The sequence below is a fragment of the Vulpes lagopus genome, chromosome 3 (assembly GCF_018345385.1).
Source record: "Vulpes lagopus strain Blue_001 chromosome 3, ASM1834538v1, whole genome shotgun sequence".
Classification (NCBI taxonomy): domain Eukaryota; kingdom Metazoa; phylum Chordata; class Mammalia; order Carnivora; family Canidae; genus Vulpes; species Vulpes lagopus.
Window position 1 is genome coordinate 150,414,632 of NC_054826.1, and position 27,018 is coordinate 150,441,649.

General features: G+C 36.5%; 1 protein-coding gene across 4 annotated transcripts in view; it reads right to left on the reverse strand.

The window, feature by feature from the left end:
* Nucleotides 1–18,862, reverse strand: part of SH3GLB1 (SH3 domain containing GRB2 like, endophilin B1) — a 32,682-nt gene extending 13,820 nt beyond the window's left edge. The window contains exons 1-5 of one of the 4 annotated variants that reach the window (XM_041750701.1): nt 18,597–18,862; nt 8,670–8,811; nt 5,692–5,820; nt 3,440–3,573; nt 1,882–1,974 (exon numbers count right to left, since the gene is read on the reverse strand). In XM_041750701.1, coding sequence (XP_041606635.1) covers nt 1,882–1,974; nt 3,440–3,573; nt 5,692–5,820; nt 8,670–8,811; nt 18,597–18,668 — 570 coding nt within the window. In that variant the 5' untranslated portion in view covers nt 18,669–18,862. Of the gene's footprint in view, nt 1–1,881; nt 1,975–3,439; nt 3,574–5,691; nt 5,821–8,669; nt 8,812–12,419; nt 12,556–17,827; nt 18,091–18,596 lie in introns of those variants that run through there. The other 3 variants (XM_041750703.1, XM_041750702.1, XM_041750704.1) reach the window with 3 other exon arrangements.
* Nucleotides 18,863–27,018: the final 8,156 nt, after the last annotated feature.

Below are 27,018 nucleotides of genomic sequence, written 5' to 3' on the forward strand. Positions count from 1 at the left end.
TGCTGGGTACAGGCATAAATATTTTACTGGCAGGGCTAAGTCATCAAAAAGTTCAATCTAGTATACTAGATTGTGAACTGAAGGCAGTAGAGATTTTGCCTTATTTATCTCTGAATTCCTCAGGAAAGTGCCTTTATAAAATAAACATTTGATAAATACAGACTTTTTTTTTTTTTAAAGATCTTATTTATTATTCATGAGAGACACAGAGAGAGAGAGAGGCAGAGACACAGGCAGAGGGAGAAGCAGGCCCCATGCAGGGAGCCCGATGTGGGACTCGATCCCAGGACTGCAGGTTCATGCCCTGAGCTGAAGGCGGCGCTAAACCGCTGAGCCACCCAGGGATCCCCGATAAATACAGACTTTAAAAAGAGGTCACAAGAAACTAGTAAATGAATTTTAAAAAGGTGCTGATATGCACAGGTCCCAAAAGCTTACTTGCAGAGAAATAACCACTCACAAAACAATCCATGGAAATTTATAAAGTGAATACAAAGAAAATTTGAGATTACAGTAATCTCTTCAAGCTGTCAACTAGGAAAGAGGAAAAGTGTCAAAGAAGAAAAAAAGCAAACACAAATTCCTAGTGGTTTCTATTTTTCTGTATTCTTCAGGTAAACAAAAAATACAGAAAAAAACCCCACCACCAAACATCACAAAAAAATAGGCATGCCTCAAGGCTTTATGTAATAATAAACTAAGAGGACTTTTCCTTTCTAAAGTATTTCAGACTTACTGCTATAAAGTTTGAAGAAAAACAAGTTGGTTATCTAGGGGAAAAAAACACAACTACCATCAGGAAATGTAAATTTTTGTCTAGACTAGTATTTTAAATATTTGACTATGTTTAATTTGCTTTATGCCATATATAAATTCTAGAAAAGCTGTGTATAAGTGAAATTGTTCAGTAAAGCCATTTGTATAATCTTTCATTTTAAATGTAAACTCTCATGGAAAAAAAATCTGTACTCAACAATACTCAGTGCAGGAAAACTGTCAGGATCTTTTCTGGATGTATCAAAAGGAAACATCTTTCAAAATTTGTCTACCATTACCTTCAGTTCTCACACATTTTAATAGCAATGGTAAAATAAGGTAGAATAACCGAAAGACCTTATATGGTGTTCAATCTGAAAGTTTTCTGGAAAATTTCCAGGTAAAAAAGTAGATTATCATCATTCTGTGATAGTGCTTGTTAAAGTTTTGTACTGACACTTGATGACAGTATTCTCATTCCACAATCATTACTGGGCACATGTAGGCATTTTGAATGAAGAGATTTTGTTCTAGGCATTTTGAATGAAGTTTGACTTATTTCCAAATGATCCTTACTTTTCCTAACATTTTCTCCTGATTATGAAATTATAGGAAATAATAATTTAATAATGCTGCCAACTATTTGGTTTTGGAATTAATCTTGGTGACAACTCCTTTAGTCAATTTGACTCACATGTGGAAAGGGAGTCAAATTTAATGTTTAAGACACACATGAGCAATCTCAAACTTGATTCATTCTCATCTTAATTACTATTTGTTTCCCTATTTCAAATATAATAAACCTACCCCAAAAGAATATTTGCCATCATCACTGAGGATATTTAAAGAACATGATACAGCTTTAGGAGCCCTTAAATTTTTATTTTTTAGCAACAGGTGTATCACTGAAATAATACTGCCTGTTGATAGGACTTCTTTGCAGTGATTTGGATGCATTAAGTTCTGATAAGTTTGTTTAAATACAAAAACAATACCTAAAGTCATATTCTAGTCTCAGTAATGGACTGCAGTTTGCATGGTATAGGTGTAAAATATTTTGCAAATTTTAAAGTTATCAACCTAAGATGGTTTTCTATTAAAAAAAAAAAACAACCCACTACTTACTGAAGCTTTAGTTTCTGCAGCTTTTGCCTTTTTTAGTCTGGTTTTTGCAGCATCCAAATCCAGTCTCTTATTTTGTAATAGTTTCCTTTCTTTCTATAAATATAGAAAAGAAAAAAATAAAGGGTAATGATGCTAACCTCCAGTAAGGGCATACATATTTAAAGTATTTTTCTCCATTAAATATATGAATCTTCTGATAAACAAAGAGCAATGATTACAAAATTTGTTATGAAGGGACACTTGACTCCTTTTTCTTATGGTTTTTACTTTTAAAATAATGGAGACATGCTAGATGCTTGGAAATCTGGGAAAGATGGCAGTGATGTTAAAAGGCTAATTTTAACATTTTGCGGTTTCGCCATCAGGGAATGTTTCGCTTTATCTTCTTGATTGTCACAATTTTGGGGGTGGCGAGAGGTTACTGGGTAGAAGCCAGGATGCTGCTAAATATCCTAAAATGCAGTATAGCTTCTACAACAAAGAACTATTTGACCCAAAATGTCAGTAGTGCCCAGGCCCAGGCTGATAAAGTGTTTCAAACAGATTATCTGTGTGTCTATGGTAAAGGAGATATGGGCCTAGGTCAAAGTTCCTTGATACCCCAAGTGATTACCTCAAGGACTGGCAGGCTCCTTTCATGTGCCATTGCACTGAAAACAACTCTACTCCAAAAGGGAATTTCAAATTTATAGAATGAATAATGAATAAATATTAGCATGGCATCTTAGAATTACTCACGGGAACTTCAAAATAATAGGTAAGTTTATAAAAATTCACTGCTTCCTTTATTAATTCTCAGATTTCATATATCATATTTCATCCTACAGTCTAATATCTTTTAAGTCATAATTTAACTTGGTGGTTTTTCTTTTTTCTGAAGCAAAATACTTTTTACTCAGAGACAAATTCCTTGTAAACACACTGAGTTTCTAGAATATTTTGTAATAAGAAATCTGCAATTTAAAGTTTAAAGTAGTTTTTTGATTAAGAACAATCTTGCAAGCATCTAAGGAAAAAAAAAACCCATATCTCCACTCGAATGCTTAAAAAGAAAAAAAAACACACAGTAAAAAGTAATTATTAGGCTTGGGAAAGTTATATTTATTTCTTCAGCAATAAAACACAGCTGTGTGAAGAGATGATAACAGACTCCTAGGGATGCAAACAACAGGAAGTTGAACAGCCAGAAATATAGTAATTAAGTTTCTGGCTTCCAGTTTAAATGAATAACTATACTGCTATAACTATAGAGATTTTTGTGCCATATTTTCATAATAATTCCAGGAAATTCTCTACAAATCTTAGTGCTAGTAATGAACAAGAATTGATATAAAGTAATCTCAGTAACACTGCAGGGCCACAAAAAGGGAGTATATAGCTTCAATAGTTCTTTACTTTGGTTAGTTTTGTGTTCTGTTGAATATGAAACTAGCTAGATTAAATTTCTAATCTACTACATCTACACGGTCAGTAAAAGGGCAAATCACTCATTAAAAAGTGTAATTATATCTATAAATTATTTTACTTAAAAAAAAAAAGGGAACATTTTCCAACTCACAGCAATTGTTTTGTAATCTCCTTCTATAAAGTTTCTTAAAGGAGTGAGAAAATTTAAAGCTGATGTTTGTATCAGCTCTCTGTCTGCTGTTCCAATTCGTTTTTGTGTTTCTCCACATTTAATAAGGGCATTACCTGCAAAGGAAAAAAGTGGTGGGTTTTCTTTTCTTTTTTTTTTTCTTTTTTTACCATTTTCTGGTAATGTCAGAAAGTAAAATCAGCAATCTGATCTGCTTTAAAGTTAGTTGTCACTTGTTTACTTAAAAAATCAAAGAGAATAAACTGTTGTTAGTTTTATTTTAAAAGTAAATTTAAGACTATAAATATCTAAATGAAAATGACAGAGGTTCATGAAGTCCTTATCATAGTTAACCGTACCAATAAATGGAAAAAAGAGAATACACTAAAAATTTATAATCACAGCTCAAACAGTGGAGATATGTTTAGAAAAGCATAATGCTTAAACTAGTTTCATAAATAGATCAAGTCAAAATTTATTTCTGTATTATGCAGGGGCCTCAAGAATCTTTAAATAATATTGTAAATTTGTATCTTAACTTAAAGAAAAATCCATGTTTTGCAACAGGTATACCTTAATGTTTAAATAAGACAAGTACAGTGGAAAATAGAGCAAAAAGAAAAACAATCACAAGACCAAGGTTCTATCTACTTCTACCTCTAATAAGCTTTAACTCTGCATCTTAATTCTTCTATGTTAGGATGAGATTAGATCTGATTGGCAGGGAAGATAGTATAGTCGTTAAGAGCTTCATGTCTGGATACAGATCTCAATCTGAATTACTAGCGGTATGATCAGAGATGAATTATGTAATCTAAGACTCAGTTTCCTTGTCTTCAAAGTGGAGATCACAGAATTTATATTATAAAGTAGGATATAAGTGAAGATTCATGGAAATAATACATATGTAGTGTTTAGACCAATACTTGAAATACTTGATTGTTAGCTATTATCAGTTACTAATAAATAGATTCACAAAGCCCAATTCCAATAATCAGGGTACAGTCAACAGAATTACTACAAATGAAAACAGATTAAACATAGTAAAAAAGGGAAAAATTTAGAAGGCTTTTGAATGTTCGCGCTCCACTAGGCCTTCAGCTTGGTGAAGAAAAAGGGCTGGGTATCTTTCGTGTACCTTTATGACCTCCAGCATCTAACTGCTTCTGGCACAAGTAGGCACCAAAAAACCTGTCTAATGTATAAAATTTTTCTAAAATTAATAGTTAAAATTTAGAAAAAAAAAACTATAGAAATTTTAAGCATTTTCAGATTTCTGAAAGAAGTACCTTTTGAAGACCACAATGTAGAAGTTTCATTTGTACATCCAACAGTTAGTCAATGGATTAAGGCCATTCATTATACGGTATTCAGGTTAGTTCCTTCTGACATAACATTAACTATTAAAACTTTAAGTTCATTTTCTTCCAGAATTTATGAACTATTTTATAAATCAGTAATGTATGTAGAAAATCATTTATCTCTTACCATTTCATACCCACAAAAGGAATAATTTCTTACAGAAGTCTTAAAAAAGAGAATTATTAGCCAGGAACGATAGGAAAAGAAGCTACAGAAATCTGAAATTGTCTTATAGTCTGAGAAAATTAGATTTGAGGGATAATAAGGCTTCAGAGTTATACATTTAAAAAGTCAACACAGCAACTATGAAGCGGGCATAACTATAAAACATGATAATAGAAAATCTGAATTATGTGAGGAAAATAGGAATGAAATGTAATCGAGATATACAAAGATACCACTGTTAACATTTCTGTGGTTCTAACTATTGTGTAATGAAAGCACAAGTGGTGTGTTCAAATACTATGAACCAGGCATTTCATTATAAAAATAAATAAGCCCTCAAGAAAGCTTTTAAAAAAATCTAGAGGAGATATATGTAAAAAAAAAATTAAAATATATCAAAAGTACTATAACAGAGATTGCAAGATTCAATGGGAGTACAAGTGAAGAATTCATTTAACTTTTTAGATCTGAACAGATAAATGTGAATTCTTAGAATATATACTTAAATATATTAGGTATTAAACTGAACTTTTCATATTTCCTGGTGACCTGTATTTCTCACTTTATCCAAAATTTAAACATAAAAAATTTGAAGTTAAAATGTATTCTACTAATATTAGGTAAATCATTAGGTTAATGATGTCTCTAAGTAGTAAAAATCTAAAAGTAAAGGTATTTTTTAGTAGATCTTTTTGCCTTTTGCTTACCATAAGCTGTTCCTGGGCCAAATTCAGTCCCTGCATCAATCATATATTGTCCCAAAAGTTCTGGGTTGTTTATACGACTTGGAGCTTTTCTATCCAGTTTCTCATAAACAAACTCTTCTATCCTGGCATCTAGGAGAAAGGTTTAAAATTATCAATGATTTCAAAAAAGCACAACTGTTTAAAAAATTCTTTTTTCCCTACTACCCATTTACCACCCTGTAAAATAAACATGAAATTAGCATGCTTTTTAAAGTATATATATATATCTTAATACATGATTTTTAATTTTTATGTTAGAATATTATATAGCTCTAAGAAATTTCAGAAATTTGATAACATATTTTGGCACAAAAGTATTTACTTAAAGTAAAACTATGATATGATGAGTATTCTATGGGATTCTAAAAGTGCTGGTAATTCACTTAGTTATCTAAGTGAGTTGCCTTTACCCCATTCATACAGAGTCTGATTTTTTAACTTTGAACATTATGTTCATTTCAATTTCAAAACCAGGGATTTCCAGCTTTGAAAATATGGCTGTAAATTATGTATTAGAACCAAAGAGTCACACACTTCTAAAACTTTTACCATGCTTTTGCTTGCTCACATGCTTTCTCTCCTTCCTAGAGTCTAAATATAGGCATGAGAATTTAAGGAGTAGAACCTAGGCCTGGAACGGTCACAGACAGAAAACAGCAACATGATGTCTCGGCTTAATCGGATTTTGTTTAAAATACAAGATATATAGATATCTCTCAGCATGTATTCACTCAAAAGATTTCACCAGTAAAAATAAAGTTAAAACAGGAGATAGGTTAAAAGCAATAGAAGAACACTAGTTTACTTGGAAAGGAAAAAAACAGTAAAATCTGAATAAATGTTTAGTTAGTGTAATATACAAAATATTCACACACTGCTGCCTAATAGTGAAGTATTTCAGAGACAAATGAGATTAAAGTCAGTTTCCAGAAATAATGATTAACTATAAATCAAATTTACAATAGAAAGAGAAGCTAAAAAAAAATAGGTTCCTCCAAGCATCTCAGATAATTCCTCTACAAGTGGAAGTTTCATACTGTGCACTGAAAACTTAAAAAGTGAGCTGACCCAATAACACAAACACTTGATGAGTCAGCATAAGCATTTATTATAATACATAAAATAGGCTGTTGGAATAACACTCAGTTTTGTGGTAGACTCTGGAGCAGCATAAGAAGTTTTTAAGCAGGAATTTTAAAACCTTTAAATTAGTTAAAACCAAAATGAGTCAGTTCAAAACATAACCAACCATTTAAAAGAGGTTAAACTACATTTCAGAATTTCATTTTCTGACTGAGACTTAGCTTTGCATTTCTGAGACTTAGCTTTGCATTTCTACCTATTTGGTCAAAAGTTTAAAGTTGAATCTATGCTGACTTCATTCAGTTAATAAAATGTCTGGCATACTTTAAGTGAATGTTCAATAGACCATATAAAATCTTAAAAAACATGTGACTAGTGCTGCTATAATGTAATATATCTTCCTGAAAAACCCTAGGTTCTGGAAAATCATATCCTAAAAATAACAGGGCTTACAGGAAAGACGTTTGGGCCTGACCACTCATTATCTATGTAACTTTATAATCCGAGCACAAACAAAAAATTCAATTATTTACTACTTCAGACTTAACACACTTACCTAAAATTGTATTTATATGACCCATTGTAACCTTGTACTAATGAAATTCCTCTGCTTACCAATTGTGTATGAGTTTGTCTGCTATTCAAAAATACATGTAGGACAGACTACTCATGTGAAGAATTCTGGACAGAGCAAGGAACATAAGGAAAAATGTCTACTACTTTTTTTAAGGTGCCCTGGTATGTAATTTGTAGCTTTACATAAGTAAGAAATACCACATGGTATCCAAAGACAACAGGCCTCACTCAAAGTGTAAAAGGCCTATTTCAAAAGGTTACCATGATTTAATTAAAATGGTACAGAATTACTAATATTTTACATAATGCTTCAGGTTCGTAGAACAGCAACAAAGTTTAAAGCTTGGAACTTAAGTTAGTATCTAAAAGTAAGCTTATGGCATTTTACAACATGCCCACAACACTGGGGAAAATAGGAAGGAAACCATTTGCAGTCTTTGTTCTTCAGTTTTGGTGTGTAAAGCTCATAGTGAAAAGACTGTGGATGCAACAGACTCTAACTCAATTTCCACTTCTAATTAGCTATGCTACACTATAAAATGCTAACTTGTGATTTGCAAGTAATAAACAACTGTGTGTACCGTACTTGATAAATTAGTGAGATGAGTGATCTCAAAAACCTTAGAGTGGTCTGAAAATCAAATGGAATAATTTATGTAAAAATATACAATTTAATATAAACATAAATAATTGGTAACTGTGAGTTTCCATATAATTTTCCCTTAATATTTAGGGATAATTCTCCCCTGTAAAAAAAAAAAAGAAGATTAATTTATTCTCATAGCACTTAACTCTTAAAATTAAGTCACTCCTAGGGCACCTGGGTGGCTCAGTCTGTTAAATGCTAACTCCTGACTTCGGCTGAGGTCATGATCTTAGTTTCCTGAGATTGGGTCTTGAGCTGGGCTCCAAACTGAGTTTAGGATTCTCTCTCCCTACCCTTCTGGAGGAGGGGGTGGTGGAGGGGGCACTAGCATACGCTCTCTTTCTCTCAAAAACAAAAGCCGTTCCCTGAAATTGAGTTTTCAAGAGGATTCTACAAAGGCATGAAAAACTATTAGCCAATTTGTTAGAAGATATACAAAGAGGTGTTTATCACCCTCTTCTTTGCCAAAAGTGCGCGCGCGCGCACACACGCACACCCACACCCAATACCCTAAAACCATAAACCAAAAGGCTGCTTTCTAACAGCCATAAAAACCTGTTTTTCTTAACATAAAAGAACACTACATTTTAATCAGATTAGTCAGTAAGGTAGACAAATGTAAAAAGTTTCTTACTTGGATTTGGCTGCAATAACACTTCAGTTTGTTTCATTATTTTTTCTGTCCATATTTTGGTACATTCAGCTTTGCTAAGAAGGTTCTCTAAGTGAGCATCCAATTCTGTCTTCTCTGCCTGGCCAAGCTTTTCTTCTGTGAACTGTTATTAATTATAAAAAAAATTAAGTATACCTCAAATACATTTTAGGAACCTATACAAATAATTAAAAACTAAAATCCAGACAATCCCGAGCATAAAAATAATTGTAAACCATTGTATTGAATGTTTTTTTTTTTTTTTTGCCCCTATGGAAATTTATCTGTGGTACTTATGTTGACCTTCTCTTAATTCTGCTAAAATGGATGGTGTGAACTCTATAGGAAATTTAGCATACTGTGTAGTATATAAAGTATATATTTTTACATACAACGGTAGGATAGCTTAGTGGTAAGGAGTAAGAACTTTGAATCAGTTGGTGCTGAATTCAAATCCTGACTCCACTAATTGTATGACGTGAGCAGGCTTTTGAGTATTTTTTTAAAGGTATTTTCTATCATTAAAGAGAGACGATACGATTGTACAGTGTTTTGAGAATTAAGGGCATGTATGTAAACGACTTTTTTTAGTACCTGGTAATTATTATTTTGAATTTAAAAAGAGCTGCTTATGTTTAATGTGGCTTTGTATTAATGGCACTTTAATGACACCTAGATAGGCCTTTATGGGATGTTCTGGGAAACTGGGAAACTATCATTTGTTTCTTCAGGATATGTTTTATAGACTAACTTTTAGAACATATCCTATTCATATTATAGAGGGGAACTTTAAAGATTGTAATATATAGTTAAATATACTCAACATATCCATTCTTACTATCTTGTGTTGGTTTTAGAGGAAAGGCAGCACTGCCCATATAAGAACAAGGAAGTAAAAAGAATTCCATGTAGATTTTATGGAGACTTTGAAAACTTTAAATATTAGAAGTGATGACTCAGGCTGTTTATCATGTATATTTTTCCTCTGGAATATGTGGCTTTTTCCCATCGTAACACAGGCATATAACCCTAGCACTAATTCTACACTCATTAGTCATGACTCACTTCTGGCTAAAAGAATATATTTATCTTGTTTCTTCCCCCCTTTCATTTCTTAAAATATATTCTGCTGCTCCATTTTTCTGAGTTTTATGTTTCTTTTAGCATTCTTCTTATTGGTCTAATACTTTCTGCTGATTATCTGTTAACATCTTTGGCTAAAAAGTCCTCCAGAATGTTGTTCTTAAGAGTTTGGTTACAACCCCCCATTGAAAGTCTTGTTCAGGGCCTAGAAATAAAAGCTTCAATAGCTTTTGTAAAGCCTTATGTCTTTTTGAGACTGGCCTGTGGCCAAGCCCTGACCCAGTGGGTGGAATGGAGAAGAGTAGTTCCAAAGCTATTGCCTAAGCCCACAATCTTGCAGTGTACTGTAACTGAGGATAGGAATAGGAGATGCCCTAGGCAAAAGATCAAAATCCTGATGCCAAGGTCAATTGGGTAACTACTTCAATTTCACTCTTAAGAAAGAACTATGGTATTCTCTACATATCCCTGAAGATTAGAGGCTACAGACCTTCTATAGAGGGATAGATTAGGATTTTACAAGTTCAAGGTCTACCTCTAATGGTTAAATAGATTACCTCTCAGATAAAGCAATCAACAGAAGGAAAAGAAAAGGGGGAATACACTCAGGTGAACATCACCTATAAAGGATGATCTACCAGCAGAGAAAAAATCCTAACTTTTAGCACCTTAATAAGAAAGGAGGGAACACCTGGGTGGCTCAGCGGTTGAGCATCTGCCTTTGGGCCAGGGCACGATCTCAGAGTCTCGGGTTCGAGTCCCATATCAGGCTCCCTGAGAGGTCCCTGCCTCTCTCTCTGTGTGTCTCATGAATAAATAAATAAATCTTTAAAAACAAAAGTATATGTATTTTTTTATTCCATTCATTCCTTCAACAAATATTAAGCACCTTCACATGTGCCAGGCACTAGTTTAAGCACAAGGGTTTCAGCAGGGGAAAACAAACAAAACAAAACAAAACACCAAACCCCCCCCAAACCAGACAGGTTTCTGGTCTTAGGAAGCTTACATTTTAATGGGGGCAGACAAACAATAATTTGATAATAAGGACACAAAAAAAGACAGTGGACAGAGGACTGACGTAAGGTGGTCCTATTATTTCTTGAGCGAGTGACTGAACAATTAACTGAACAAATTAATGAATTTGAGGATAGAGGAAGGAAGAATTCATTCTTCAGGAAGAGGGGGAAACAGGAGAATCAGGGAAGGCTTCAAGGGGAGAGGGATATGCAATGTGGGCCTGGAAAGGGGAAACAGGAGTTTGAGGCGTGTGAGATGTGGATGGTTAGAGAAATAGCTACTCTGAGCAGGTAACGATTGACCTGAGAGCAAACTCTTAAGAAATGAGGCATATAAAGATCTAAGGGAAGGTTATAGAGTTCTCTGATGACTTATCTTCCAGTCACATTAGCACCACTTTTATATATATTTTTTATAGATGCCCTTAACTTATATTTAACCAAGAACAGATTAAAACAATTAATAGATTTATAACTTAAAAATCAATATTTAGTAGGTTTTTGTATAAGGCATTCTGCTAAGAACTAGAAGACATGGTTGCTATTATAGGAGAGCCAAATGAAAAACATCTAAACAATATAAACTTATAGGCATATTTTCTTCATAAAATCATGATAAGCTTTATCTAACAGATGTTTTAGAAACACTGGAATTAAAGGTACAGGCTAGAAATTACTAAAAACTGTTTATAAATAGCAACTAAAGAAACAAAGTTTACCTAACACAAATCAAGTTTCAGGGCAAGTTTTCTCCCAATAACATTTCAGAGAACCAACAATTAGAAAGTTAATTATTTGGAAAATAAAATATTTCAAACTTCAAGTTAGAAGGCCTGTTTGCTTATTTAATATTTTCTTTATAATTCTCATTATACTACCTTACATTTAACTTTCATTAAATACTTTGTTAGTAAAAAGAGTGAAAGTATACCAGAGCAAAGCTGAGAATTTGCAACAATTCATTTTTGTAAAAGTCTGGGCAATCGTACAATGCAAAATGTAAGATCCTATAAAAAGTCTGGGCAATCGTACAATGTAAAATGTAAGATCCTATAAATGTAAGGAGATTTTTAGTATTTTAGATCAGAAGGGTAAAAAACAAAACCCAAAGTATGCTTAAGCGTGAATGAGATAAAAGTCTGACTATAGAAAACCAGTTTAGAAAACAGGAATTCTGTAGTAAAGCCCACTTGAGTGATGTATGAAGTACCAGTAGTAAGATTTGGTATTTACTTGCATTTTCTGAGAGTTAAAACAGTTGCTATTCAAAATTTTACCCTACCTATCTCTGTATGTGAATTCCAGTATGTTATATATGGTCTTGTTTTATCTTCTAATTTGTTTTTAACATTTTTCTCAGTATCATTTATAATAACTTTGTATTTCTGTATTTTTAACAGTGTTAGGGCTTAGTATAAATTGGAAAATGCCATAGACTAAGCTGTGAATTTTGTATCAAATACTTCCAAAAAACCCCGTTATAATCATAGGTAACAATCAAAACTTTAGTGATGAACATTTTGCCTATGGTGTCAGTATCATGATTCAATTCCACATCTATTTGAATCACAGTCTCATTATGCTATAAGACTTCCAGTATAATACTTTTTCAAGAAACATTTTCTATTACCATTATACAAATATATTTCCGTTCTTCATTGCCCGTGTCTTTGTTCACAGGACTCTGGTCAGCTGGATCTTATAGCCCACCTTGGCTTCCTACATGATTTTCAATAATCATCAAATTAAGGGTAACTTTCATCCTATCTAGAATGAACAAAAAAAGACTGGGGTATAGAAAAACACTGCTAATATTATCATCACATTTTTTTTTATTAAATATATAATTGTAAAAGACATGGTATGATTTTATTTTCCCATGACTTTACTGTGGGGGGGGGGGTAAGAATGTTTTTTCCATTGTTAATGTCAGAAGGTATGACACATTAAGGTATCAATGTATTTAATATATACATTTTTCTCTAATATATTTATTTTTCTCTAATATATTTAGAAAAGCACCTGCTATAGAAAATGATGAGTTATATCAACTAAATTTAGAAAATTTAAATTGTTAAAATATTTATGAGTTATATATTTTCTTCTATCGAATGTGAGATGTATAATCAGCACATGACATGGTTCTTGCCATCAAGGATTTTATGATCTTAAGAAACATAAAATGATAATAATGGTACACTTCTGAAAAAGACAAAAGACCTTTTTTCTTTAAAAAATCCTTTTCCTAATTACCAAAAATTTAACATTTTACTCTTAAAACTTTTTTAACATGTTTAAGTCTAAAATCATTACTAAGTTTGTAGTCTCCTGATAACAGGTGTTAAAAAAACAGTTGATTTTAAGCATTTTAATGAATGTTTACTAGTTTTAATAAAAACCTTTGTGAAAACAACCTACAATGAAAGTCAGAATGTCACAGAAATCCAAATCCAACATTCTTCAAGACATAATTTGATAACTTTCATAATTATTTCATTAGTAATACAGTAAAATGACATGAGAACAGAGAGCTTCTCTTTATATATCCTCTCTCTTTACATATTTTCTCTAAACATTGTTTTAAGGAAAGGACGGTCTTTGAGTCAGCCACCATACATGCCAGGCACTGTGTTCCTTTACTATAGGATAGGCATACAACCTGCAGTATGAAAAAGGGGGCCTCCTTTCCATACCATGCTTTACCCCAAAGAGAAAAGGATAGGTAAAAAGGCTTTGAGATGAAAGACATCTTTTTTAGTATAAACTCTCATCAATTCTTTGACTGAGTGAATATTTTAAAAGTTATCTAAACTTGCTAGGAGAAAACATATGACATGAATTCTGATTATAATGTATTAGTAGACTGTAAAGTAGATCCTTCTCAACTTATTCTCAATTTTGGCTGCTCTTTGGAATTACCTGGGGGAGCTTTCAAAAACAATGATGCCAAATCGAAGCCCAAGGATTCTACTTAACTAGACTGGGGTGCAGCCTGTAAAGATTCCTCTGGTAATTTTAAGTGTAACTAAGACTGAGAACTACCATTCTAAGCTCACAGGTGATTATTTTAACGTCAGGTTAACAAACCATCTTCTATCTAGTAGTTTACTAGATTTAACACCAAAAACACCCAAGTATGTGAAGTTTAGGGTAACACTAAATATGCAAAGTTTTTACATAATGAGTAAATGTACGGACTTTAAATGTGACATGTTTTATTTATTAGAATTTGAGAGAATGGTGAAGTTGCTGCAGTTTAAATTCCATAAAGGAAACAGGATTTCAAAAGGGCTTGGGCAAATGTTTGGCTAAGTAGGAATTCCATCCAGATAGGATCTAACAGGAGGACAGCATCATATTCATCTTTACCTCTCCAGCTTAGACACACCATTGTTCCCCTAAATTAAATTGAGGATGAAAGCCAAGCTTGCAACTAAACTTAAAAGACTTTTCTCCCTCAGAAAATAGCTGGTACTCATGAAGTTCATTGTATAACTTCAGTAGTTCAGAGGAAATGTTAGAAAATTAAAAAGAAACTAAGTAATTGCAGTTGAAAATATTTTATTTTGGAAAGCATATGGTCTTATTTTAAAGACATTGAGCAGATTTGCTTCAATATCAATTAAGTAAAAACGTGTCCACTTGAAACATTTATCAAATGAAGTATTCTGTTACTTCACAAAATGGATATTTATTACAAAGAAAAAGAAATAATTATGACAAACCGGGACCGGACTGGACTACTAAGTCTTTGAGGGCAACAACTAGGTCTCATTCATCTTTGCACTTCAGTGCCAAGCACCCAAGAGGTACTCAATAAATATAGGTTGAATTAAACAGTTTAATATTTAATTTATTTTTAAAGATTTTGTTTGACAGAGAGCACAAGCAGGGGGAGTGGGAGGGATAAGGAGGCAGAGGGAGCGGGAGAAACAGGCTCTATGCTGAGCAGAGAGCCAGACTTGGGGCTTGATCCCCAGGACCCCGAGTGGAAGGCAGACGCTTAACCGACTGAGCCATCCAGGCGCCCCAGAATAGTTTAATCTTTTAGACTGGCATTAGTCAACTTCAAGTTCAGCAGACATAATGTTAGAAGATACTAATAAAAATAACAAAATTATTTAACATGCTACATGATTCAAAGAGTATCTTTCATATAGATACCCCGCCTAGTTAAAATCATATAAAAATTTTTAAAAGAACAATGTTGGATACCATGAGAGGGGAAGAAGAAACAAAGTTGATTCCTCAGGACATACAATCTTAATATAAAGATGTGAAAGCCATATAGTAACAATTTTACAGCTCTAAGTGACCTTACATAACAGTTCATTCCAAGAAAAGTGTCACATGATCATATGGAATTGAAAAATAACACAGGAATTCACATCAAGCTCTTGTGGTCTGAGATGGGCTTGGAGTTTTATCTGGAGGGAAGGAAAGACAGGGAGGGGTCGGAGGGCATTCAAGATGAGACTGTAAGAACAGTCAAGTCTAGCGTTAGAAAAGTACAATGTATTTTGGAAATTAAAAAAATAATTTGATAGGAATACAGTATATATGAGAGAAAAGACAAGGCAGGAAAGGAGCATATAATGCTCAACAGAGGCGTCTGGACCAAAAATACAGATACTAAGAATAAATGGCTTTTAAGACACTAATAAAGTAACTTATGAAGGACAAATTACCTGATGCTTTTGTATTCTATCATCTTGAGGGAGTTAAGAATAACAAAAACATCCAGAGTGTTAAGGAATGTATATTCTGATTATAATTTTTACCTCAACATTTTTTCAAAGTTGCATGGCATATAAACAGATGTTATGAGTGAGAGTAGAGTGATGAAACTCATTTGTGTAATAGTTTTTCTTTTTTAAAACAGAAAATGCTTAGTTTCTAACCTAAAAATTTTTAAGTAGAATGAAAAAAGATATGGCAGTCGGTCACCCAGAGAATGATCTATTCCTTAAGGTATAATTTAATTTGAATAGAAATTATTATTTAGAAATGAGAAAGCTGAATTCCATTCCTTCTGTTCTTATTGCTTATAATGAGTAACTGGCATAGCTCTTACCCTATTCTTAGCATGAAACTTGGCACTTGACACTATACGGATGTCAATGCAATTTAGACTGGGAATTCAATTATTGACTAAATACTAAAATGACAAAATAGTGTTTTTGTTGAAAATTACCACACAACATTCCAAATTTCACGTGTTACATTTTGGAATTAATTTTTTTCTTATGTAATAAAAAAGCACCCAGTACTGTGCAAAATGTCAAACATTCAAAAGTGTAATATAGTATATTGAAACAACTTCAAAACTGTCAACATTCTGCCAATGTTTCAACTAGTCCCCTTTTTTCTCTTCTGGAATATTTAAAGAAATCCTCAGACATGCTACAGTTTATACATAAATATTTCAGAAACTATTTCTAACAGATACAGACTTAATGTAAAAAAGACATATTGAAGGAGTCTGTTCCTCCTGAAATCTATCCCTTCTCAGTATATGGCTCAAGCCAAAACCTTACAGTCATCCTTAACTCATCTTTCCTTCCTAACCTACAGCCAATTTGGGAACCATACTGAAAAGATTCTGAACCTTCTATGCTATCCTCTCTCTCACCTACGTTTTATCACCTTTTGCCTATGCTATGGCTACAGCTCCCTAACTGATGTCCCTAGTACGCCAGAACCTCAAAGTATTTGGACTTTTTCCTTTTGCCTAAAGTGCTTTTCCTCCAAAAAACTGAACTATCACTTCCTTGAGGTCTCTTGGAATTTGATCCTACTGGAAAGGCTTGTCGTAATCTTATGTCTAAATAAGATGGCAAAAATTGCCACTCCCCCCCCCATTAACTTATCACCTGTGACCTTTTTTCTCTATCATCTGATGTATTTACTGTTAGATTATAAGCTCCAGGAGTGCAGATGTCTTGCTAATTTTATATACTGGCATTATCACCAGTGTCCAAAATAGCAGTGTCAGGCAGACACGGTATAGGCATAGAAGTATTTAATAGTGAAAATTATTTGATAGCTAACAGATTAGAATAGACTTTAAAAACTAAAGAATGTGAAACTATGAGTAATTGAAATTCATCTAGGAACTACATCTTTTGAGAGCTTTGCTAGATTTTTTTAAATAAAGGCTACCAACAATTTAAATCAAATTCTAGTACACGTGTCCTATTTAAACAATGGATTATGTACCTGACAACAGACCTGTCTTTAAAACAGTGTCATCATAATGTCAAATCTCCACTCAGCAAACAAAATCATTGGGAATCAGAAATAAACAACACCAAGGGCCTCTTTTCAGGTTACATTAAGTCTCATATATCAAATTCATTTCAGACCTTCAACCACTCGTTCTCTTGCCCTCCGTCTCTGAGCTATTCAAAGTAGGTTAATTTAAATCAAGAAATTATTTTAACCGTTCCACTCTATGTCTTCACAACATAGCTTACATTTTCATGGAGAAAGGGGAGCTAGCCTATCACTTACTATGCAGATGTCAGAATTTAGAAATCAAGACCAAGAAGGAATTTCGCATGCCTTAACTGCTACCTGCTTCAGTGTGACTGAAATGCTGAGATTCCAGTACCAGGTGATAAATTTAAGGTCTCTCCAGCCTGTTGTATTCTTACTACTCTCTATCTGCAATGCCTACCCTGGAAGAGAGGAGCAGCCTGCAACCAGTAGCAGCACATCAGACAGCAAGTTTACTAGCCGTGCAAGTTAAGCGAGTTTCTTAACCTCTCTGAGGCGGCTTCCTCCTATATAATAGGAGCTCACAACATCTGGCAAAATTAGATAGGATAATCTGTCAAATGCCTTGCAACTGTCTGACAGTGTTTTCCTACAACATAAGCAGCTATTACCTCGCTCTAGTTCTTTCATCCCCCCCCTTTTTTTCCTTCTTCTTCTTCTTCATTTATTTCGCCAAGAACAGTGCACTGTAAGAGCAACTCTAACAACAAAACTGGGGGCAAAGGCGACAGAGTCGTAAACGCCGGACGCGTGACTTACACGGAGGCCTGTCAGAAAACTAGTTTTTGTTTTCTCTTTACGAGAGGAGAATGTTGTTGCTGCCGGGACTATGCCACTGACTTAAAACGCCGGCTGGCTTGTAACTCGTGTTGTGGTGAAATTCTACGTCCGTTCATGGATTTAACGGAGTCGGCATAATGTGGGCGACGACGGTGGAAAACTGTCCCCGGGTCCCCAGGGCGGACGCCTCCCTGACTGCGGAATGCCGCCGGAGAGCTACATCTGAAACGCAGAACCGGCGACAACAGGCCCCCCACCCCCACCCCCACCCCCGGCTCTGGCTCCGGCTCCTCTCCGCGTCCTGCAGCCGCCGCTGCTTCCCGCTCAGCGCGAGCGGGAACCCCCGGGGCCGGGCCTCCCGGGGCCTCGGCGGAGCGGGACGCCCACCGGTGACCGTCCTTTCAGGGAGACGGACGGCTGGACGGAGAAGGAGACTTCCTGGGCGCGGCGGGGAGAGCGAGGCCGACCTGAGGGAAGGGCGGGGCGGTGCGAGAAGTCCGTCCCTCGGCCGCTGCGCGCGGCTCCAAGGGCCCCCGCACCGGCGCCGCGGGGGGAGCTCCGGGCCCCGGCCCCACCCGGCCTCGCTTCCGGAGAAGCGGCGGTGGAGCGGGACGGGGCCTGGAAGACGGCCGCGGGGCCCCGGAGGGGAAGCAGGCCGCGCCCAGCACCCAGGCCTCCGGCCGCAGGCCAGCCCGGGGGGCCGGGTGCGGAGAGCGCCGCCGCCCCTCCCCCCCGCCCGCCGCGGTACCTGCACTGCGCGGCTGAGGAAGGTGCCCGCGTCGGCCGCCAGCTTCTTCACGTTGAAGTCCATGATGTTCATGCTGGGCGGCAGCCGGGCTGGGGCGCCGGGAGGGAGTGGCGGGGGCAGACGTGGTAGGTGGAGGGAGGCGGCGCCAGGCCCGCCGCCGCAGCTGTCGTTTCCGCGAAGGGGAAGCGAGAGGGTGGGGCGAGGAGAGCGAGCGAGGGCCTCGGGGCGGGCCGCGCGCCCCGGGCGGGGGTGGGGGGGCTTAGGGGGCGGCGGCCGAGACCGAGGCGCTGGGAGCTGAGCGTTAGCGTCGGCGCCAGCCGCGGGGGGCGTGCGGGACACTGACGCGCCGGTAATCCGCCGTGGGGGGCGGGGCCTCGGACGGAGGGAGCCGGCGCCCGCCGCGGGGTGGAGCCTTTCCAGAGGTTCTCGCGGGAACAGCGACCCCTCCTGGGTCGCGGCGGCGCATCGCGGGGCGCGCCGGAAGTTGGGGCGGCGGCGCCGCCGGGAGGTCGCGCCGTGGCCTCCAGAGCCGAGTGGCTGTGGTGGGCGTGCAGGTTAAGCCCCTGGAAACCGCAAGCAGAGATAACCCCAGTTCTTCACCCACCTTTTTTTTTCTAAAGATTTATTTATTTGTTCATGACAGACCCAGAGAGAGAGAGAGAGAGAGAGGCAGAGGGAGAAGCAGGCTCCCTGCAGGGAGCCCGACGCGGGACTCGATCTCGGGACTCCGGGATCACGCCCTGGGCCGAAGGCCGGTGCTCAGCCGCTGAGCCACCCGGGCGTCCCCCTTTTTTTGTTGTAAGAGAAAATTGGAAAATTGTAGCGTCGGATTACACCCTCCGTGAGATCAGAACCAACAGTTCGCTGTCATCCTGTAGCACCCGGTTGCAGAATAGGGTTGAAGTCATAGTCCCCACCGAGTCGCTTGTTCATTCAGCATGATCGGGGGTCTTCTGTGTACCAGGACTGAGTCAGGGGCTGGTCAAGACTGTCCCGGGCCGCTAGGAGCTCGCAGTTCGGTTACTTGACAACCGTCTGGGTCTTCACGCCACCACCTGAAGCTCTTTTAACAGTTTGCAGCTGCAGGGACTTTGTGACTGCCTGGATTACCGGAGCAACACTCTAGGCCTCCTATGTGCAAAAGTACGGAGACGGGGGACACGGAGTGCCAGGTGGAGGACACATAGAAGTATAAAGTGGTGAGTGAGATAGATTAACTCTTAAGCCCTAACATCCAGCCTGGGGGATTCTTTTTTTTTTTTTTAAGATCTTATTTACTCATGAGACACAGAGAGAGAAGCAGAGACACAGGCAGAGGGAGAAGCAGGCTCCATGCAGGGAGCCCAACGCGGAATCCGATCCCCGGTCTCCAGGGTCACGCCGAGCTGAACCGCCGAGCCACCTGGGCTGCCCCAGCCTGGGGAATTCTAATGACAAATGAGAATATGATGCGGAATCTGTGCAGGAGCCCACGATCCCATGTAACTTCCTAAGCATCTTTCATGATACAGCCTAAACTTGAATTAAGTTAAAATAGGTGCTTGCACAGAGGGAGAGACAGTATTTCAAGAGTAAGAAAACAGTCCCATGTTATTTTTTTGTCGCTGTGTCTTTGACATTAGGGCTGGGAAAATGCAGGCCCAGCAGGCAACGAGACGAGCCCATGTTCGCACTTAAGTGATTTACTGAAGCAGTGTCAAGCCCTAGCTGTTATTAAAGGCTGAACGATTACTTCCTAAAAGACATAACGAACAGGAGATATATATAAAGATATTCGTGTTCTTTTTTTTTTTTTTCTTTTTTGTGGTGGTGACAGAAGCAACTGTTTCTTTCTAAGGTAACTTCAAAAGAATGAGTCTCCAAGACGGAAACCACTTCATATATCTGTCATCTGTTGTCCCAGAAATAAGGAAATGTGTAATCAGGAATCTTGTTTTTCACTTACTGTCCATTTTAGATTTTTATATAGAAAAGCACTTTTTTCTAGACGTCTACTTTCACAATAGGTAGATTTGCCATAATCTATGGCATAATTGTTCTATTTTAGGATCACAAGACTGTGTCGACCATTAAAGGAAAAAATTCTGAATCCTCTTCCTCAAACATGTAGATCTTCCTAACTTGAAAACAACAACAAACTGTTCACTTCTTCCTATTGAGCCCTTCAGGGCTATAATACTGTTTCTGTTGTTTCACTGAAATCATAAGACTTCCATTCCCTTACTATCCATTTCTTCCCTGTTTGAATGCAGTTGACTTACACTGCTGTAACTATACCTAAATAGCATTCTTGAGGTTGCCAGTTATCCTCTTGATTAACTCATCGGCTTTTTCTCAGACTTCACAGTGACTAGTCACTACCTTTCCAACAATGCACTCCTTTAGAGACCCTTATAATTTCCTGGTTTTCTCTCTACCTCCTGGACTTGCGCATTCTATTGTGCTAGCACTTCTGATGGCTTTACTGTACATATTTTTTAAGTTGAATATTTAGCACTTTTTTTCTCTTTTCTTTGATTAGTTTCTTAATCATGACTTCAATTATACCACTTCGTTTTTTTTTTTTTTTAAGATTTTTTTTTTTTTTTTAATTAATGAGAGACACACAGAGAGAGTCCCCGACACGGAACTTGATCCGGGTCTCCAGGATCAGGCCCTGGGCTGAAGGCAGCGCTAGATCGATGAGCCACTGGGGCTGCCCACCACTTCATTCTTTTATGCATTCATTCAGTAAATATTTTTTGGACATCTGCTATGTGCCACACGGCATTAGTCTTGTGGCTAGAAATACGGCAGGCAACAAGACAGATAGCCCTTGCTGTCACAGGAGTTTGTGACTAATCTGGTAAAACAGAAATTGAATAAGCAAAGTGTGGTGAAATGCCAAGGAGGAATCCAGAGTGCTTTTAAATGCTCACTTCCAGCCTGTACCTAGTAACCTGAATTCTAATTTGGAGGTTTGGTCTTTCTGTAAGAGTTCTAGATCACCTTTTAATGCTTTCTTTTTCTGCCACCTACACTAACTTCTTATTCCAGTACAAAGTGTTATGAAAGTATTTTAAAAATCATACAAAGTACTGAATACCTGAAGTGTCCTCCAAAATTTATAGCTTAATAAACAAACTCTTTATAAAAATGGTATTGTAGGTAGTATATGTGTTTTATTTTTTTTTGCTAGTGGCTGACAAGGTGTTCATTACCTCATGTCTAAACCAATGACATCTAAAGTGGTGGTATACATACTTCACTGGGGTGTGCAATATGATCCACTAGAGTGCAGAAAAAATATTGGAAGTTTGGTTTGTATTTTATCTAACATGGGAAAAATTTGTTTCATTAATTTTTTCAAAAATACAGGTTGACACTGGTGTCCTTTGTTTGCACTCATAATTTAAACACATGTCACAAGTAGTAAATGAAGTATCCTAAGGGAAGAGTGGGAGTTTCAAAACTTGGAAGAACCGAAATTACTAATCTCTTTTAATTATTTGCATCAGTGTATGGTAACATACTACAGTGTGGCTGGTTAAGTGTAATTGTAGATCATATTATTGATCTAGTTTTAAATAAACCACAAAAATGGGCAAGTAGCCTGAAGTGTTTTCCCCACCCTTTTATACTGTTGGTGGGCATGCAAACTGGTGCAGCAAGTCTGGAAAATAATATGGAGGGTCCTCAAAAGGTTAAAAATAGAACTACCGTATGACCTAGCAAATGCTCTACTAGATATTTACCCAAAGGATACAAAAATACAGATTCAAAGGGGTACACACGCCCTGATTTTTTTTTTTGTATATTTTATTTATTTATTTGAGAGAGCAAGAGAGCAAAGCTCACCAGTGGTGGGGAGGAAGAGGGACAAGCAGACTCCACACTGAACCTGGAGCCAATGTCAGGCTCATTCCCACAACACTGAGATCATGACCTGCTGAAATCAAGAGCAGGTTGCCCAACCAGCTGAGCCACCCAGGTGCTCCTACTCTGATATTTATAACAGCATTATCAACAATAGCCAAACTATGGAAGAGCCCAGATGTCCTTCGACTGATAAATGGATAAAGATGTGATACATATACAGTGGACTATTACTCAGCCATCAAAAAGAATGAAATCTTGCCATTTGCAATGACGTGGTTGGAGCTGGAATGTATTATGCCTAGCTAAATAAATCAGAAAAACAAATACCATATGTGGAATTTAAGAAACAAAACAGATGAACCAATGGGAAGAACAAAAAAGAGAGGGAAGCAAACCATAAGAGACTCTTAAAGATAGGGAACAAACTGAGGGTTGATGGAGGCAGGTGGGGGGGATGGGCCAAATAGATGAGGACTATTAAGGAGGGCACTTGTTATGATGAGCTCTGGGTGTTATATATAACTGATGAGTCAATAAATTCTCCTGAAACTAATATTAACTAACTATATAGTTATATAGTTAATATATAAACTATATATTAACTAGAATTTAAATAAAAATTTGAAAAGAAAAAAGTTTCCTCAAAGAAACCATCATTAAAGATGAGTAAACAAGAAATGCCAGAGTTGAATATATCAGGAAGGCTGTTGAAATATGGATTAAAAGATTAAAACTTGGTTCCAGCTTTTAAGGAATTCAGAATCTAGTGGGGAAGACAGACTCATAAAGTAAAACACAATGTGAAAACCAGAACTATGAAAGTTTGAATAAGAATGGTGGGAGGGGTACCTGGATGGCTCAGTAGGTTGAGGGTTAGACTCATGGTTTTGGCTCAGATCATGATATAAGAGTCATTGAGATCAAACCTTCCATAGAGCTCCAAGCTCCGTGGAGAGTTTGCTTTGAATTCTCTCTCTCTCTGCCCTTCCTCACAACTTGTATGTGTTCTCTCTCTCAAATAAATAAATACATCTTAAAATTTAAAAAAACAAGGATTGGGCAAGAGTGAGAGGAAGGGGGTATTAACTAACAGGGTAATAGAGGTGATAATTAAGACTTTTCGGTTGGCTTTTGATTGAATTCATCTGGAGGATTGAAGTTTGAGGGTGGGGAGAGATGATGAGACTTTTATTTGAAAATATGTTTTTGGCAGTGTGGATAATGAACAGGGGAAGGGCAAAGACAGGTAGAAAGGCCAATTAAAATTCTGTTGCCATAATTCACCCTGTACTCTGCTATCTTGAAATCTTGAATTTAGAAATTTATTTTTGACCAAAATTCCCTCTCATTTGATCTCTCTGATGCCTTTGCTCATTTAGTGTGTTCTTACTATCATCAAAGCCTTCAGGCCGGTGGCTCATTACTTATCCTACTGATTTTTAACTCTCACTAGCACTCTCAGTTCCCTGTATCCTTCTGACCCATCAACCTATATTATGAAATGAATGTTTTCTTTGCATGCTCTCAAACTGTCAAGCATCGTTAGGGAAAATTGCACAAACTTGTAGGTGGATGCTACTACCAATGCGTGATTGCCCCTTTCCATTGAACCGTTATAATTGCCTTGAAATGCTTTACTTCCTAATTAACTCCTTTTCACACTCTGCAAACCCTACTGTAAAATTTTGCCACTCCCATTAGGATAAAATGTGGAAATTTCACATATAAGTGATATGTGGTATTTGTCTTTCTGACTTCACTTAGCGCAATAAGTCCATCCATGTTGTCACAAATGGCAATATTTTATTATCTTTATGGCTGAATAATATTCTGGGTTATATGTCATGTATTCTCTTTATCCATTCATCAATTGATGGACACTTAGGTTATTTCAGTATCTTGGCTGTTATAAATAATACTGTAATGAAGGAACATGGAGGTGCAGATATCTTTTGAGTTAGTGTTTTCATTTGTTTCAGGTAAATACCCAGGAGTGGAATTGCTAGATCATATAGTAGTTCTTTTTGGAGAATTTCCATACTGTTTTCCAGAGGAGCTGCACCAATTTACATTTACATTTGGAGAATCTACATACTGTTTTCCAGAGTAGCTGCACCAATTTACATTTGCACCAGTAGTGCACAAAGGTTCTCTTTTTTCCACATACTCACCAACACTTGTCATTTCCTGTCTTTTGAAAATAGCCAGTCTAATAGGTGTGAAGTAGTGGTTTTGATTTGCATTTCCATAATGATTAATGATGTTGAGCATCTTTTCATGTACCTGTTGGCTCTCTGAATATTTTCTTTGGAAAAATGTCTACTTAGATTTTCTGCCCATTTTTTAATTGGATTTTTTTTTTTTTTTTTTTTTTTTTTTGCTATTGAATTGTATGAGTTCTTTATTTTGGATATTAACCTCTTATCAGACATATGACTTGCAAATATTTTCTCCCATTCAGTAGGTTGACGTTTGATTTTGTTGATGTTTTCCTTGCTTTGCAGAAGCTTTTTAGTTTGAAATAGCCCCACTTGTTTGTTTTTGCTTTTGTTACTTTTGGTGTCAGATTTAAAAAAATCATCACTGAGATCTATGTCAAGGAGTTTACTGCTCATGTCTTCTTTATGAGTTTTATGGTTTCAGGTATTATATAAAAGTCTTTAATCCATTTGAGTTAATTTTTGTGTGTATTGTAATATAGTGGCCCAGTTTCATTCTGTTACATGTGGCTGTCCAATTTTACTGTCACTATTTATTGGAAAGACTATGCTTTCCCCATTCTTTTCGGCTCTTTTGTCATAAATTAATAGACCATATATGTGTGGGTTTATTCCTAGGCTATCTGTTCTGTTCTATTGATCTATGTGTTTGTGTTTTGACAATACTATACTATTTTGATTACTATAGCTTTGTAATACAGTTTGAAATCAGAGAGTGTGCCTCCAGCTTTGTTCTTCCTTATTCAGATTGCTTTAGCTATTCAGGGTCTTTTGTGTTCCATACCAGTTTTATGATAGTCTGTTCCAGTTCTGTGAAGAATGTCATTGGAATTTTGATAGAGATTGTATTGAATCTGTATGTTGTTTGGGTAATTTAGACATATTAACAATACTGATTCTTCCAATCCATGAGCATGGAGTATCTTTCTATTTATTTGTGTCTTCTTCAGTTTCTTTTGTTAATGTCTTATAGTTTTCAATATACGGATCTTTCACCTCCTTGGTTAAATTTATCACTAGGTACTTTATTCTTTTTGATGAAATTGTAAATGGAGTTGTTTTCTCAGTTTATCTTTCTGTTAGTTCATTATTATTGTTTAGAAACACAACCGATTTTTGTATATTGGTTATGTATCCTGCATATCTACTGAATTTCTTTGTTCTAACAGTTTTCTGGTGGAGTATTTAGGGTTTCTGTGTATAATATGTCATCCACAAATAGTGACTGTTTTACTTCTTCTTTGTCAATTTGGATGCCTTTTATTTCTTTTTGTTGTCTGATTGCTGTAGCTAGGACTTACAGTACCATGTTGAATAAAAGTGAGGCGAGTGGACATACTTGTCTTGTTCCTGATCTTAGGGGGGAAAGCTCTCAGTTTTCCACCATTGACTATGATGTTAGCCATAGGTTTTTCGTATATGACCTTTACTGTGTTGAGATATGTTTCTTGCAAACCTATTTTGTTGAGGGTTTCAATCATGAATGGATGTTGAATTTTGTCAGATGTTTCCTGCATCTATTGAGATGATCATATGATTTTTACACTTCATTTTGTTAATGTAGTATATCACATTGATATATTTGTAGATGTTGAACCATCCTTGCATCCTGGAATAAATCCCACTTGAACATGGTATATGATCCTTAATGTATTGTTGACTTTGGTTTGCTAATATTTTGTTGAGGATTTTGCATTTATGTTCATTAGGGATATTGGCCTGTAATTTTCTTTTCTTGTGGTACCCTTGTCTTGTTTTTGGCATTAGGGTAATGGCTGGCTTTATAAATGAGTTTGGAAGCATTCCTTCTTCTATTTCTTGGAAGAGTTTGAGAAGGATCAGTATTAACTGTACTTTGAATGTTTGATAGACTTCTCCACTCCATCTAATCTGTCTGGCTCTGGACTTCTGTTTGTTGGGAGGTTTTTGATGACTGAGTCTATCTCCTTTTAAGTAATCAGTTTGTTCAGATTTTCTGTTTCTTCATGATTTAGTCTTGGTAGGTTGTATGTTTCTAGGAATTTATTTCCTCTGGGTTATCCAGTTTGTTGGCACATAATTGTTTTTAGTAGTCTCTTGTAATCCTTTGTACTTCCGTGGTATTAGTTGTGACATCTCCTCTTTCATTTCTGACTTTTGTTGAGTCTTCCCTTTTTCTTGGTAAGTCTGGCTAAACATTTCCCAATTTTGTTTATCTTGTCAAAGAAGCAGCTTTTATGTTCATTGATCTTTTCTATTGTCTTCTTAGTCTCTATTTCCACTCTGATCTTTATGTCCTTTCTTCTACTAACTTTAGGTTTTTATTTATTTATTTATTTTTTTAAGATTTTATTTATTTATTCATA